Source organism: Caretta caretta, chromosome 6 (genome assembly GCF_965140235.1).
Source record: "Caretta caretta isolate rCarCar2 chromosome 6, rCarCar1.hap1, whole genome shotgun sequence".
In the NCBI taxonomy this organism is placed as follows: domain Eukaryota; kingdom Metazoa; phylum Chordata; order Testudines; family Cheloniidae; genus Caretta; species Caretta caretta.
In genome coordinates this window covers 12,635,859-12,651,246 of record NC_134211.1, presented here as the reverse complement: position 1 = coordinate 12,651,246, position 15,388 = coordinate 12,635,859, and the positions used below count along the sequence as shown (strand labels likewise).

At 46.5% G+C, this 15,388-nt stretch overlaps 1 protein-coding gene across 4 annotated transcripts in view; it reads right to left on the bottom strand.

Moving 5' to 3' along the window:
* Window positions 1–13,638, bottom strand: part of KDM2A (lysine demethylase 2A) — a 90,779-nt gene extending 77,141 nt beyond the window's left edge. The window contains exons 1-3 of one of the 4 annotated variants that reach the window (XM_048852445.2): window positions 13,565–13,638; window positions 12,684–12,711; window positions 9,298–9,402 (exon numbers count right to left, since the gene is read on the bottom strand). In XM_048852445.2, the coding sequence (XP_048708402.1) occupies window positions 9,298–9,339 (42 nt within the window). In that variant the 5' untranslated portion in view covers window positions 9,340–9,402; window positions 12,684–12,711; window positions 13,565–13,638. Of the gene's footprint in view, window positions 1–9,297; window positions 9,403–12,683; window positions 12,982–13,518 lie in introns of those variants that run through there. The other 3 variants (XM_048852443.2, XM_048852449.2, XM_048852447.2) reach the window with 3 other exon arrangements.
* Between the last annotated feature and the right edge of the window lie 1,750 nt (window positions 13,639–15,388).

The following is a 15,388-nucleotide window of genomic DNA, read 5'->3' as shown; positions in this document are numbered from 1 at the left end:
GAGACCACAAATAAGAGCAGAGCTCAGTATTGCGCATATACAACACTGATTATGGCAGGTCTCTCAGATCCTTAACTTCCTTCTCTTTCACAGTGATGAATATCTCTGGGCATTTTCATATGATCACTGGATTTGTAGTTAAATCCTAACAAAACAATGACTGCATAATTCTGAAAGCCAATGAACTGAAAGGTCAACAATGGCCACTGAATTAATTTTCAGAGTTCATACTAGCCATTTAGAGCCCTCCACTAAGCTCATCCTTGTCCTCTCCTTCCCTGGAATCAGCAAATCTGGTCTGTGCATCAGGAGTGTTAACAGCTTTCCCCAATGGTAGGGAGCAATTGCCCCCAAATGTTTGCACAGACAATGACCTAATTCAAACTGAGGTAAGAGCTTTTGTTTTTCCTCTAAACACAGTGCCACTGCCCCATCACATGAAGTGTCTGTCCCAAAGGACCACCTGCTGAACTGCAGACCCAGAGTTGGGACTAACAAATAAGGATTAGTGAACAATAAAAAGCCAGTGGGGAGGAACAGGTATCCTAAGGAGTTAGTACCACCTCCAGCAGGGATAACCCCATAAAACCTGTTCATGCTCATTAAAAGGAAACACTGATGCTACTTGCAAACTTTGTTTAGTATCTGACAGGCAACTGAAAGTGCTCATCTGCGTCTCTTCAGCTCAGTCAGCACTGCAGCTTACAAATCATGTTAAAGGGACAGTCAGTTTTTAAAAACAGTTCTGTTAAATAGTAAAGAGCAAATCAGCCTTTTAAATGTTTGTTTAAAGCATTATTTTCTGCACGTCTCAGCTGAGAGAAAATGAACACAACTGAGTCACATTTTAGTCTTTTTTTTTCTTCAGATTCTGTCATGGGCTAGCACAAGGCTGCAATGTTTAGGATGCAAATACTGCAGGGAAATGCTTTAACATACTGTAACTGTTCCACTGACATTTCAGGGCATTCCAAGTAATCATTTCTACTGAAATTAGATTCCATTAAAAATACGTCCAAAAACTAAGTTTGGGGCTAAATATGAGCAGAGTCTTTACAAGACAAGATAGTTTGCTGCCCACACATTGTTAGTGAAGTGAGCCTGAAACCCATTTTTTGAGGCCAAGGGGAGGAGTGAGTTGGTTGAAGTGATTAGTCTCACAAGTCCTGTCTAGACTAGGAAAGTAAGGTGTGTTTAGCAGCTATGATCACGTTACAGCTGAAGAGCATTCAGTCACACGAGGTTCACGTAGTGTGCTGGAGAACCACTTTAGTTGGTCCTCTTAGGTGATTTAACAAAGTATAGCCTGTCAAGGTAGGTGCTCACAGAGCATCTGTTCCCAAACTGGGAGGCAGTCCTAGAATACGAATATGGGGTGAATGTAACCCATCCAGATTCACATGCAAGTATATTTGGCACCTCTCACCCGCCCAAGCATCCACAGCTGCATGCATTTGGCAATCCAAGCCACTTCCCACCCCCACCCTGCCACCTCACACAGCCATAGTTGCAAGCACTTGAATAACTGGGATCAGGACTAGATTCATAGATATTTAGGTCAGAAGGGACCATTATGATCATCTAGTCTGACCTCCTGCACAGCGCAGGCCACAGAATTTCACCCACCACTCCTGCAAAAAACCTCCCACCTATGTCTGAGCTATTGAAGTCCTCAAATCATGGTTTAAAGACTTCAAGGAGCAGAGAATGTGCTACCACACATGACACTGATCTCTTTTGTAAAGCACTTTGAGATCTAAAGTCAATTGTTAGCTATTACTACTTGGTACAGGCCAATACAAGAGATCCTAAGGCCAACAGAAGCCAGAGAAATCATTCTGATGACCACCCCAACATCCCCACTGCTAGGAAACCAAGGGCTACTTGGCTTCCTTCCACTGGGGCTTATATTTTGATGCTAGCCTAGGTATGATCAATTTAGAAGCTGCAGATGGCTTAGAGTGGAAGACCCTGCCCACTCTTAATTCCCTATATCTATGATTGCTGTAGAACAGTGGTTCTCAACCAGGGGTCTGGGACCTATTGGGGGGGCCACAAGCAGGTTTCAGGGGCCAGTGTAAGATTTTCTGGGCCCAGGGCAGAAAGGGACTGAAGCCTGGGGCCCTGATCCCCGCCACCTGAAGCGGAAGCCTGAGCAGCTTAGCTTTGCAGTGCCCCCTGTGGCATGTGGCCCTGGGCAGTTGCCCTGCTTGCTACCCCCTAACGCCAGCTCTGGCTTTTATATGCAGAAAACCAGTTATTGTGGCACAGGTGGGCTGTGGAGTTTTTGTTTGAGAGGCCTCAGAAAGAAAAAGATTGAGAACCCCTGCTGTAGAGGATGGGGATGTGTCCACTCTTCCATTTCTGTTGCTCCCCCCCCCATCCCCACCCCCGCTGCAGTGCTTTGGGGTGCACTGATTTTGCCCTTTCCCCTGCTCCTAACTCCCAGCATAGCATTCTGAGTTACAATGGTCTAGCCAGTTTCACTGCTACTAAAAAACAGGAAGTATAAAACATACTATACTTGTATGTTTTACTCTACTGCAAAGGACATTTTCCTAGAGAAAAGTCCGTTTCTCATTCCTGCCTTGAGTGCTTCCCCAAAACACAGACTATGATCCCTCCTACAGCATAATGGAGGTCAGTGGCAGAAACTGTGGTTGAGCACCTTCCCTTATTCTATGACTCCACACACTGTAAAGCATATCTGAACTAGTGCCTGGGGGGATACTGATTTCAGAGTAGCAGCCGTGTTAGTCTGTATTCGCAAAAAGAAAAGGAGTACTTGTGGCACCTTAGAGACGAACCAATTTATTTGAGCATAAGCTTTCATACTGCGGACATCAAACATGTCTAAGCAGGTTCACATTTCGTATGGAAGAGCTCTCACTTTGTGCTGGTGGGGACAGAGTTTCTCTCATACAAAGCATCTGCAGATTTCACATGTGGATCTAGTCAGAGGTCAGGCCAAGCCAGTACTTAAATGGGAGATCTCCAAGAACACCTAGGGTCAGTGGGAGGAGAGTTGGTGGAAAGCAGTATCGGCCATTCTATAGGAGGCATTTTCTTCTATGACAAAACAGCCATCATGGGAGATGCAGCCTTTCAGATTATAAGTATTGCAGTAGGGTCCAGAGGCCCCAATCAGCAATCAAGGCACCCATCGTGTTTGACTATGTACAAACACAAAGAGATAGTCTGAGACAAAGACCCTTTGCCCTGATGACTTGACAACATAAAAGACCCAGTGGCGGGCAGAATTTCCAGCTAAGGTAATGACACTTTATTGCTCTACATTCTAGTCAAACTGCTTTGACTAGATACAATGTTATTGCTCTTTATTTCCTAATTTAAACTTCATTACTGAACAGTTGTGGAACAATTTCAGTGGTGAGTGAAACAATCCCTAATTTCTCTCCCAAGGGTCTTGCAAGTCTTAATTCGTGTGTATATGGATAAGTTCCATTGAGTAATGAGAGGCTGAGATTTCTTATTCCTGTGATTCAAATATTCACCACCACCACCCACCCCCATGGTGTCCCTAGATTGCTGAAGGGATTAAAATATGAAGTCTTTCACACATTGGTTCTAATCCACCCCTCTAGTGCCAACTGCATATAGCTCCCACCAATGACTATTTGGCAACTGACAGTATATGAAAGGCAATGTTTATGTTTCCAGTGGAACATTTTTACGCTATTAAAACTACCCACAATTACCATTCCATGCTCTTACTAAGATCAGAGAAGACAAGGTTTGAGTAGGCCTTGAAGACTGAATTCCCCTTTCACTGCCATAAATCATTAGCCAGAACAGAAATTCTTTTTTATACCAATACTATTTAAAAGTCTGGTTGAATCCACCCAAACAGATCTGGGAAGCTGGGATTATTTTGCTCTTGTGCACTGAAACCAATGATGCTCCACTGACAGGAAAAGAATCTCCAGAACTAACAATACCTTGGCTCCATAACACAAGAGTAAGGGGCAGTAACTTTTCAAACTACAGAGCCATTTCTCTCCAGGATAGACTGTAGAACTCACTATCAGAAGGGACCACAGAGACAAATACAACACTGGGTGGGCACAACATGATAACTAAACACCTTTGTGGTTCTGTGAACTCAGATAGTGATGCAAGGATGATAAAGTATCATGTTTCAGCCAGTAAGATGGTCAGAGGAATCTTCCTCTTGTACAGCACTCTACAAGTGGCCAAGTGCAATATGGAAAGGGTTTTAATTTCCGTCTGAAGCATCAGATACTGGTTGCTGCTGAAGACATGATCCTCGACTAGTTGGACCAGTATTCTGATGCAGTATGACAAATCAGACTCTTCAAAATGGCCAGATGACTAACCGGAAAGCCTTAACTCTTGTATTCACTACAATGTCCATCTGTACATGTCTGCATGAAAACAGAATTAAGTGGTGTCTTTGAGTGTGAAAAGTATTGGATTGACAGCCCCAGGAGAATGAATTTCTCAGTTCATTCTGCATAGGTAGAGCCTAAACATCTGCAGTTCATGCTTCCTACTCACACTACCATTCCTGCCACCATAGCCTTGCAGGCGCTAAGCGGGAAGTTCAGTCTCCACGGTGGTCAAATGCCTGACCCATAGACTTGACATCCAATTGGTGTCATGCTGCTCACTCAAATACATTCAGGCCTGGTCTACACCTAAAAACTAGAGGGACTTACCTACACCGCTAAGGGTTGTGAAAAATTGTGCGTCCTGTGCGCTGTAGTTATCTTGACCTACCCCCACCACTCAGGGCTGTGAAAAATTGTTTGCCCTGTGATGTAGTTAGGTCAACCTACTCACACTATAGACACAGCTAGATTAAAGAAGCGTTCTTCCATCGACCTAGGTACTGAATCCCGGAGATGTGGATTAACTACAGCAACGGAAAAACCCCTTTCATCAATGTAGGAAGCATTTACACTATGGTGCTCCAGCACTGTAACTGTGTCCCTGTAGCAGACACGCTCTTGGACTCCTCAGAATCAAAGCTTGCATTTAGAAGAGTTTCTAGCCTTCTTTGCAGCCATGATAACTTTACAGAAAAAACCAGAATGTAAACTGATGAAGCGCAGTCTTCTTGACTCTGCTACAGCCCAATGCATTACCTAGTACATGGGCTCTCAAACTTTCTTTTGCTCGGACCCCCTTTGAAAATATATCAGGCTGTGATGACTGGCCCAAAAAAGTGACTCCTCCTCCCCTCCATACCACGCTACCTTTACTAGAGCTGGGTGCATGGCCAGCAGCTGCTGCTCTCCGGCCACCCAGCTCTGAAGGGCTCGGACTGTCAGCTCCACACATGGCTCACAGCCAAAGCCCTGGCATGCAGGGGGCTGACACCTCATGAGCCCCTGAAGGGTCGCAACCCCCAGTTTGAGAACCCCTGGGCTAGGAGAATTACTTTTCCAGCCCATTCATCTCAACAAGATGTTAAATAGTTAATGCTGGTACTTCAGAGTTAACCCCAACAGATCTTCAACCACTGATCACTTTTAGCAGAGGAGATTAGGAAGGGGGTGGCAGTGAAGTCCAAATAAAGTGGTTGCATGGTAAATTCGAAGTCACTACAGAGAAGAAAGCAGCAGACATTTACAAAACGTTAATAAATTAAACGTCATAACCCCCATGTGACAGATCTCCCTATGAGACAAAGGGTTTGCCAGTGCAGATATACCAGTAGAGCTACACAAGCCACCCCCTCCAGTGGAGAAAGCTCATGCTGGCAAAATAACTCTTTGTTTACATCAGTTAACGCTATCAGAATAAGCCATTTTGATGGTATAGCTGCATCTACTCTAGGGTTTTTACTCACCTAGCTATGTTGGTTGTGGGTGTGATTTTTCTGGCAAAACTTTCACTGAGGTTTCTGCCACACTTACTTACCCAAGGCCACAGGAAGACCTACAAAACCAGATAGAGAACCAAGCTATGACTCTGTCCTCTGCTCTAATCCCCAGCCATGCTCCTTCTCCTGTGGTCTGAACTTACTTCAACACTGCTGTTTATTCAGCTCATATTGGCGCTAAACCATCAACACTACAACTATAGGTAAAAGAACCCCAAGTTCTTGGTAATTTTAAGTTTGATGACTACAGCCATTTTTAACAGGCATGGCTGGCAAACAATGACTTAACTATACAACCTGTAGGAGTTACTTCAGAGTTTCCCACAGAAGCCATAAGGGGCTGGAAGTATGAAGAATTTGTCTTTCAATAAGATGTTTTCTGCACCAGATGTTTAGCCTGAAGATTATATCCACAAAATTTAAGATGCAACCAACACTATCCCCTGCCATACACAGTTCTCAAACTAGAGCTTTATCATTAAGTCAAGATGAAACATGGCCCTACTAACTTCTCCTTCCTCTAAGGAACAAATTATTTAGTGGGAGTGAAACCAATTACCCTACAGATTTCAATTACTACCTCACCCTTACAAAGTGAGCACTAGTTACAACTCTCCAGCTTGCTCTCCGCAGGCTCTTAAGGCACAGAAGTAGCAACTGACTAGATGACAAGGAAAGTGACCTCTCTGGGAAACCTAATCCTAGAGATCAGTGCACCACTTCACTAGACTTCATGCCAACTGATTTTATTTTGAAGAGTTAAAGGATAAAGATTTAATTGCAGCAGTCAAAAGCCTGAGGGTTAGGGCAAAGAGACCAAGCTGACCATGCAGCTTAGCACAACTTCTCCAAGAAATGGGAATGAAAGAACACCAGTTTTTCTTCTTTTCTCTTAATGGGAACTCTGTTCCAGACACAGACACCATTAATAAAATCTCAGACTCTCTAAGGGAAGGTCTAAACTTAAGATGCTGCAGTAGTGCAGACGCACTGCTGCAGCTGTGCTGCTGTGGCACTACAGAGAAGATGCTACCGACACCAATGGAAGGGATTCTCCTGTCAGTGTAGGTACTCCACCTGTACAGGACGTGGGAGCTATGCTGATGGGAGAATTCTCCCATGAATTTAGCATTCTCTATATTGGGAGTTAGGTCAATTTATCTGTCGCTCAGGGGTGAAGGGTTTTCACACCTCTGAGCTATGTAGTTATAGTGACCTACTTTCCTAGTGTAGATCTGGCCTCTGGAGTGCGAATACTAAAATAAGACAGACACACACAACCAGTTCAAACTAACTTCAGCGAAAAGCCAATTTCCTTCGGGCTGGTCTACACTGAAAAAGTACATCGGCATAGCTATGTCTTCAGGGCTGTAGCTATGACAACCTAAGCCCGGTGTAGACAGTGCTAAATTGACAGAAGAATTCTTCTGTCGACTCACGGAGGTGGATAACTAAGTGACAGGAGAAGCACGTCCTGTTGTTGTACAGTGTCTACAATGAAGCTCTATAGTGGTGCTACTGTCGTGTTTTAAATGTTGACAGTCTCAGGTTAAAAAGTATACTCAAGTCAGATCTGGGCCAATGTAATGCCAACAGAAAGCCACCCCAGTTTAAGCTACACAGTATCCCAACTCCTCCTCTGCCCATCTGCCCCAAATACTAAGAGATGCCTGTTTTGTCACAAGTAACAACTATACCAGTTTCTTATGTCTGAAAGCATATTCTTTGACCTGTGACTTTTCCATTTTTGAAGCTTAAATAGTCATAGAATATTAGGGTTGGAACCTCAGGAGGTCATCTAGTCGAACCCGCTGCTCAAAGCAGGACCAGCACCATCCCAGCCAGGGCTTTGTCAAGCCAGGCCTTAAAAACCTCTAAGGATGGAGATTCCACCACCTCCCTAGGGAACCCATTCCAGTGCTTCACCACGCTCCTAGTGAAATAGTGACTGGAAATATCCAACCTAGACCTAATATCTGCAACCTGAGACCATTGCTCCTTGTTCTGTCATCTGCTACCACTGAGAACAGCCGAGCTCCATCCTCTTTGAAACCCCCCCTTCAGGTAGTTGAAGGCTGCTATCAAATCCTCATTCACTCTTTTCTTCTGCAGACTAAATAACCCCAGTTCCCTCAGCCTCTCCGCAGAAGTCATGTGCCCCAGCCCCCTAATCATTTTCATTGCCCTCCACTGGACTCTCTCCAATTTGTCCACATCCCTTCTGTAGTGAAGAGACCAAAACTGGACGCAATACTCCAGGTGCGGCCTCATGAGTGCTGAATAGAGGGGAATGATCACTTGCCTCGATCTGCTGGCAATGCTCCTACTTATACAGCCCAATATGCTGTTGGCCTTCTTGGCAACATGGGCACACTGCTGACTCATATCCAGCTTCTCGTCCACTGTTATCCCCAGGTCCTTTTCTGAAGAACTGCTGCTTAGCCAGTCAGTCCCCAGCCTGTAGCGGTGCATGGGATTCTTCCTTCCTAAGTGCAGAACTCTGCACTTGTCCTTATTGAACTTCATCAGATCTCCTGTGGCCCAATCCTCCAATTTGTCTAGGTCACTCTGGACCCTATCCCTACCCTCCAGCATATCTACCTCTCCCGCAGCTTAGTGTCATCTGCGAACTTGCTGAGGGTACAATTCATCCCATCATCCAGATCATTAATAAAGATGCTGAACAAAACCAGCCCCAGGACTGACCTCTGGGGAACTGATACTGGCTGCCAACTAGACAGCCATTGATCACTACCCGTTGAGCCCGACAATCTAGCCAGCTTTCTAACCACCTTACAGTCCATTCATCCAATCCATATTTTTTTAACTTGCTGGCAAGAATACTGTGGGAGACCGTATCAAAAGCTTTGCTAAAGTCAGGATATATCCACCACTTTCCCCATATCCACAGAGCCAGTTATCTCATCATAGAAGGCAATGAGGTTGGTCAGGCATGACTTGCCCTTGGTGAATCCATGTTGACTGTTCCTGATCACATTCCTCTCCTCCCAGTGCTTCAAAATGGATTCCTTGAGGACCTGCTCCATGATTTTGCTGGGGACTGAAGTGAGGCTAACTGGGCTGTTGTTCCCCAGGTTCTCTTTCTTCCCTTTTTAAAATATGGGCACTATATTTGCCTTTTTCCAATCGTCCGGGCCATGTATTGGGCTGGTAACAACCACGGTTATAACGTTCCCCCACAATAAGACACACTTGTATGATGTGAATTGGAGGCATTAAATGATCTGATTGACTGCCCACCTAAGTGGTTATATGTTTCAGTGGATAAGCTGGAGATGCTAGTCTCATTGCTACATGGGGTGGTAATGAGCCTGCTCCCACTATAAAGCCAGGGTGTTTTTTGTGGGTTGAAAGGCAAATAAAGAGACTAACAGTGAGAGTTTGATGGGTAAAAAGTGAATACTGACCAATCTTTGGCTGTAACGGATCCTCTCTTCCTCAGGCTCCATCTCTGACTCTTCTGAAGAGAGTGAGAAGGACACTCCGGGGCTACTGTCTTCCTCCTCTTCCTCCTTAGTAACCAAAATGAAATAGTGAAAGATTGCACACAGTTATTAGAAACTCTCCTTTAAGCCTTCATTTCTTCATTCGTGACTGTAGCATTGCGCAATACAATGTACAGAGGCCACAGAACAGCAATGGGCTAGCTCCTGAAAAGAGTTACAAAGGGATCTCACTGAACTGGGTGACTGGGCAACAAAATGGGAAGTGAAATTCAATGCTGATAAGTGCAAAGTAATGAACGTTGGAAAACAATCCCAACTATACATACAAAATGACGGGGTATAAATTAGCTGTTACTACTTTAGAAAGATCTTGGAGTCATCATGGATAGTTCTCTGAAAACACTCACTCAATATGCAGCAGCAATAAAAAAAAAAGTTAATATATTAGGAACTATTACGAAAGGGATATATAATAAAACAGATGATATCATGCCACTATATAATTCCATGGTATGCCCACACTTTAAATACTGCACGCAGTTCTGGTCACTGCATCTCAAAAAACTGTATTAGAACTGGAAAAAAAGTACAAAGAAGGGCAACAACAATTATTAGGTGTATGGAACAGCTTCCATAAAAGGAGACATTAAAAGATTAGCATAGCTCATCTTAGAAAAGAGACGACAAAGTGGGGATATATTCATGGTCTATAAAATCATGGTGTGGAGAAAGCTAATATTTACTCCTTCATAAAACAAAAACTAGGGGTCACCTGATGAAATAGGCAGCAGGTTCAAAACAAAAGGAAGTATTTCTTCTCACAACACACGGTCAACCTGTGGAACTCATTGCAAGGGGATGTTGTGAAGGAAAGTAGTATAACTGGGCTCAGAAAAGAATTAGAAAAGTACATGGAGGCTAGGTCCATCGATGGCTATTAGTCAAGATGGCCAGGGATGCAACCCCATACTCCGAGTATCCATAAACCTCCAGAAGCTGGAACTGGATGACAGAGAATGGATCACTTGAAATTTGCTCTGCTCTGTTCATTCCTTCTGAAGCAGCTGGCACTGGCCACTGTCATTTAGAAGGATAAATGGACCATTGGTCTGACCCAGCGTGGCCATTCTTATGTACTCCTTTCTCCATTAACTCCTTGGGGTTCTAGCTTGGCTCCAGGTGACTAGTAATCTGGATCTGTAATCTAGTAATCTGGAGTCATTACCATTTTCTGGTCTACGTGAAGTGAGTTCGTAGTCTCAGTTCAGGGAGATGCCTCCACATTAGAGTCATCAGTAAGCCATTCCACTTTGGGATCAGAACCATGCTGGCTTCAAATGTATACTTAAACATACAGTGGCAGCAGGGTTGTAGCACGGTTTTCTTAGAGACTCAGATGTCTCTCTCCGAGAAGCATGTCTCCTAAATCATGCTGTAGACTCCTCCTCTTGATAGTTTGTAATGTGGTTCTCTGCAGCTCCCCCACTACCCTTCAACAACAACAAATCCACATGGATGTTTGTCAGGGAAAATCCACAGAAACTCTTCTAACAGTAGTTCAACATACTTGCAGGTAGCATGACTAGAGTGACCAGATGTCCTGATTTTATAGGGAGAGTCCCAATTTTGGAGGCTTTTTCTTATATAGGCACCTATTACCCCCTACCCACTGTCCTGATTTTTTACACTTGCTATCTAGTCACCCTAAGTGTGACCAGTGTGGACAGATTCGACAGCTCAGAATTTGCCCCACTGTAGCGCTATTATCACATGGAGGTGCTCTGATATAATATTGTTTGATCTTTTCTATGTGGACAAGATAATGCTGTATTATAACTAAATTAAAGAGCCCAATCTTTATGGCCTTGTCTTTCCTAGGCTGTTTGGGGAAATCTCCCATGGTTGGTAGCAATAGGAGTGATAGCATAAAAAGAGCTCAAGCAGCAACTGGTGTTTTCACCATCAAGTCATATCTACCCATTATGAGCAAGATCAGACAACACGATGGTTAAAGTGCCAGTGCCCTGTTTATATTAACACTTCCGCCACTGCTACCACCAGTGACTTAAAGTTTATTATAGACCAGGAGTTCTCACACTTCCTTGCACCACGACCCCCTTCTGACAAAGATTACTACATGACACCAGAAGAGAGGACCGAAGCCTAAGCCCGCCCAAGCCCCACCACCCAGGATGGGCCAAAGCCCGAGCTCTACCAGCCCGGGCAGGGGGGCCAAAGCTGAAGCCCAGGGGGCCTGTAACCTGAGCCCTGCTACCCAGGGCAGAAGCCCTCGGACCTTCACTTCAGCCCTGGGCAACGGGGCTCAAACTCTGGCTTCGGCCCAACAAGTCTAAGGCAGCATTGGCGACCCCATTAAAATGGGGTTGCAACCCACTTTGGGGTCCCAACCCACAGTTTGAGAACCACTGTTATGGACAGTTTACATGGCTTGAGTATGGTCTAGCAACAGTCAAACAGTTTTTTCTTATGTGCACAGACAAGCTATGGTATAATAACGAGGGCACTAGTACATCATAACAGTGCCACAACACATGGTAAATTACATAGCATAGTTGTGGTATAACAGGCCCCCAACCCTAGCAGTCTCATCAGAGAAGGCCGATTCAGATATTGGCCTACAGAATTAACTCTCCACCCCTCATCCTTAGAAGTGATCTTAGGCCTGGGCAGAGAGGCAGCTGGTTGGGACAGTGCAAGGAGATAGCATGGCTACTGCCTTGGTTTGGCTGTGCTGCGAACACATTCAGGATGTCAATCTCTGTGGAACTGTCAATCCAGCATCCTTCAGTAACACAGAACTCACTTTAAATTGCACATCTTATTAAAACAAAAGTTTCACAGATACCAGATAACTTGTCAATAACAAGAAGTCTTAACCTACTCTCCCTCTTCAGGAGTCAGGGAAAAACTCCTTACAAAGTTTTGTATTTAAGAGTAGTAAAAGACAAGACGGAAAGAAATCCCATCAACTCTTTCTCCCTGCCTCAGGGATAAAACCAACCTCTTCCCCACCCCCACCCAGTGCCCTGCTCTCTTTCTTCAAAAATGTTTTTTAAAACCATGAAACAAATGAGAACAGTGCAATATAATAAAGAGATTAAACAATCCCCACATACAAATCCCAGCTCATCTCTGAGGAGAAAGGCAAAGAAGAGATAATGCCAGTGACTGGCTGCTCCTAAGAAGCCAGAATAAAATGCGTGGTTCACTGAGTTACATAAAGTTAGAGGGGTCGAGGAGGAGGGAGACCCTGGGCACTGGAGAGGTCACTAGACTCATCACTGCTGGCAAAAACAGGGGGATATGAAGAAAATCAAGTCTCTCACCAGGTCTCTTCTTCTCCTTTGTCCTTTTCTAGGGATGAAAAAAGATTCAGAAAAATAAAGAGAGGAGAAATTAAATCCCACGCATGGCTGTCTTCATCTTGGGTGCTCAGAGGATCCTAGTATCCAGAAGGGATGGCAAGTCCCAGGAAAACAGCTCTGCTCGTAGAAGGGGGTCAGGACGGTCTCAGGGTGCCTGCAACACTCACCCTTCTCAGCATGGCTGGGAGCAGCCACACAGACATCCCCCCGTAAATAAACCCTCACACACCCAGTGAACAGACTCTCAGCCAGTTACAGGCAATGCCCCTAAGGGGAAAGTCACCCCACCCCCAAATCAACTCACCCCAGCCCCCCCACCTCCAAAATCACCCCACCTCAAATCTCCACCCACCCCCTAACTCACCCCAGCCCACGACCCCAAACCCCCTGCCCCACCCCCAGTCACCCCACCTCCAATCTCCACCCACGCCACCCTCTAACTCACCCCACACCCATTTCAAATCTCCTGCCCCACCCCCTCAATCACTCCACCTCAAATCTCCCCCTCTAAACTCACCCCAAGGGAGTTCGCACTTGGGGTGCCCTAGGGCTATGAGGGAGTCACTCCGGGGGGTGTCCCTCCCCTAACTCGCCCCCAATCCCATCTCCTTACCCCTAACTCGCCCCCCAGCCGCCGCCTCCCCCCCCCCGACCCGGCACCCCAAGGCCAAGAGTCTCCAGCCCCCCGCTCTCACCCCAGCGCCCCACTGCCCTGCCCGGCTCTGTCTCAGCGCCAGCGGGCTCGGCACCCCGCTGCCATCCCCACCCCCCGCCCGGACTCGCTTCCCCTCCTCACACAGGAGCAGCCGCCGCCATTTTGAACCCGTCAGACTCTCACATACACACACACACAGGATCGGCCCGGCCGCCACACTGCGCCTGCGCGGCCGCGACCTCCTCCCAAGCGGCTTCCTCCCTCCCGTTCCAAGCAGGCTCCACTGGCCGCGCACGCGCAGCGACCTCCCTACCCCGCCACCCAGAGAGCGACGGGCATTCCCATGTGGCGCACGCGCACGAACCTCACGTCCTCTTGTCGAGAACGCCGGCGCAGGCGCTTTGGCTCAACCTCCCAACCATCCTTTGGCGCATGCGCAAAAGCTGCGCCACGAGTCCAACTGCGGTCTGCTCAAATAAATTGGTTAGTTGCTAAGGTGCCACAAGTATTCGTTTTCTTTTTGCGAATACAGACTGAGACGGCTGGTACTCTGAAACCGGTCTTCGGCCTATCAGCTTAATCCACCCTGGAACCCGTTCGCATGCGTAGTAGCAAACTCCAAAAGGCTCAGAAAATGCACAGCGGGTGACAGCAGAGGGAGTGTGGACTAGAGCTAGGGGCTCCCCCAGTGTGATCCCCACTCCTCCGCACACAGACCAGGGGCACCTCCGGTGTGACGCCCTACGCAGCCATGGGGCTTCCCTAGTGTTACTCTCCACGCCTTCCCACAGTTCTGGGGCACCCCCAGAGTGACCCCCCACAGTCATGGGGCTTCCCCAGTGTAACCCCACCCCTCCCCACATAGCTGTGGGACTCCCCCAGTGTGGCTCCATTGCTCCCCACATAGCCATGTGACCCCCCCAAACACCTCCCCACACAACTTGGGTGCTCCCCAGTGTGACCTACACAGCCCTGGGGACATCCGATGAAGTGAGCTGTAGCTCACGAAAGCTTATGCTCAAATAAATTTGTGTCTCTAAGGTGCCACAAGTCCTCCTTTTTGCGAGTACAGACTAACATGGCTGCTACTCTATAACCCTTCAGTCACCTATTTGTACAGATCTCTGAGGGTAAATGGGGTATACCCATCCCAAAGACCCATTCCCACAGAACCGTAGGTGGCTCTGAGACCCCTCCCTACAAAGGCCTGGGGACATACAGCATATCACCTCCAAGACCCCTCCCCACACAGACCTGGGGTGCTCACAGTATAATCTGTGCAGATACCCGCTCCCTGTACAGTTGTGGAGGCACACACAGTAGAACGCCTCTGAGACCCTTCTCCCTAGAGCTCTGGGGATAAACACAGTATCTCTCCACCAGATGCTGGCATGGAGGTCATGCTGTATCAGCCCCTCTGCCCTCTCAGGTGTCTCCAACCCCACACCCTGAAGGCACCCATGTAGGAATAGTTTCTCCATCCCACTCCTTGCCTAGGGCTGGTTGGAGCTGGGACAGGAAACCAGTATGTCTCCCAATCTGCTTTCTTGTTCATCAGAATCTCACCATCATGAAAAAATAACAGAACTAGAGTTTCTAGCTGTTGCAAATAAACCTTGAAAACATGACCATGTGTAACTGGTGCAGAGAGGCCATGAGCAGAGCATTGATCTGGGGCTTGAGTTTTATTCCCAGCTCTGTCACTGGCCTGCTGGATGACCTTGGGCAAATTGTACTGTTTCTCTGGGCCTCAGTTTCCCCATCTGTGAAAGGGGGATGATGCTGACCTCTTTTGTAAAGTGCTTTGAGATCTATGGATGAAAAGTGCTATAAAAGAGCAGGTATCCTGAAGATGTCTTTAAGATAACAGAGTAACTGCTCTGCTTTAGCTAAACTCGCTGTTTAACAGATGATTTTTCAAAGTGTCCTAAAATCCACATGCTTGCTCAGATTGTCTTGAAAATGCCCGAGCCTCATAGGGCTCCAGGGTAGGCTAAGTGAGCCAAATTTG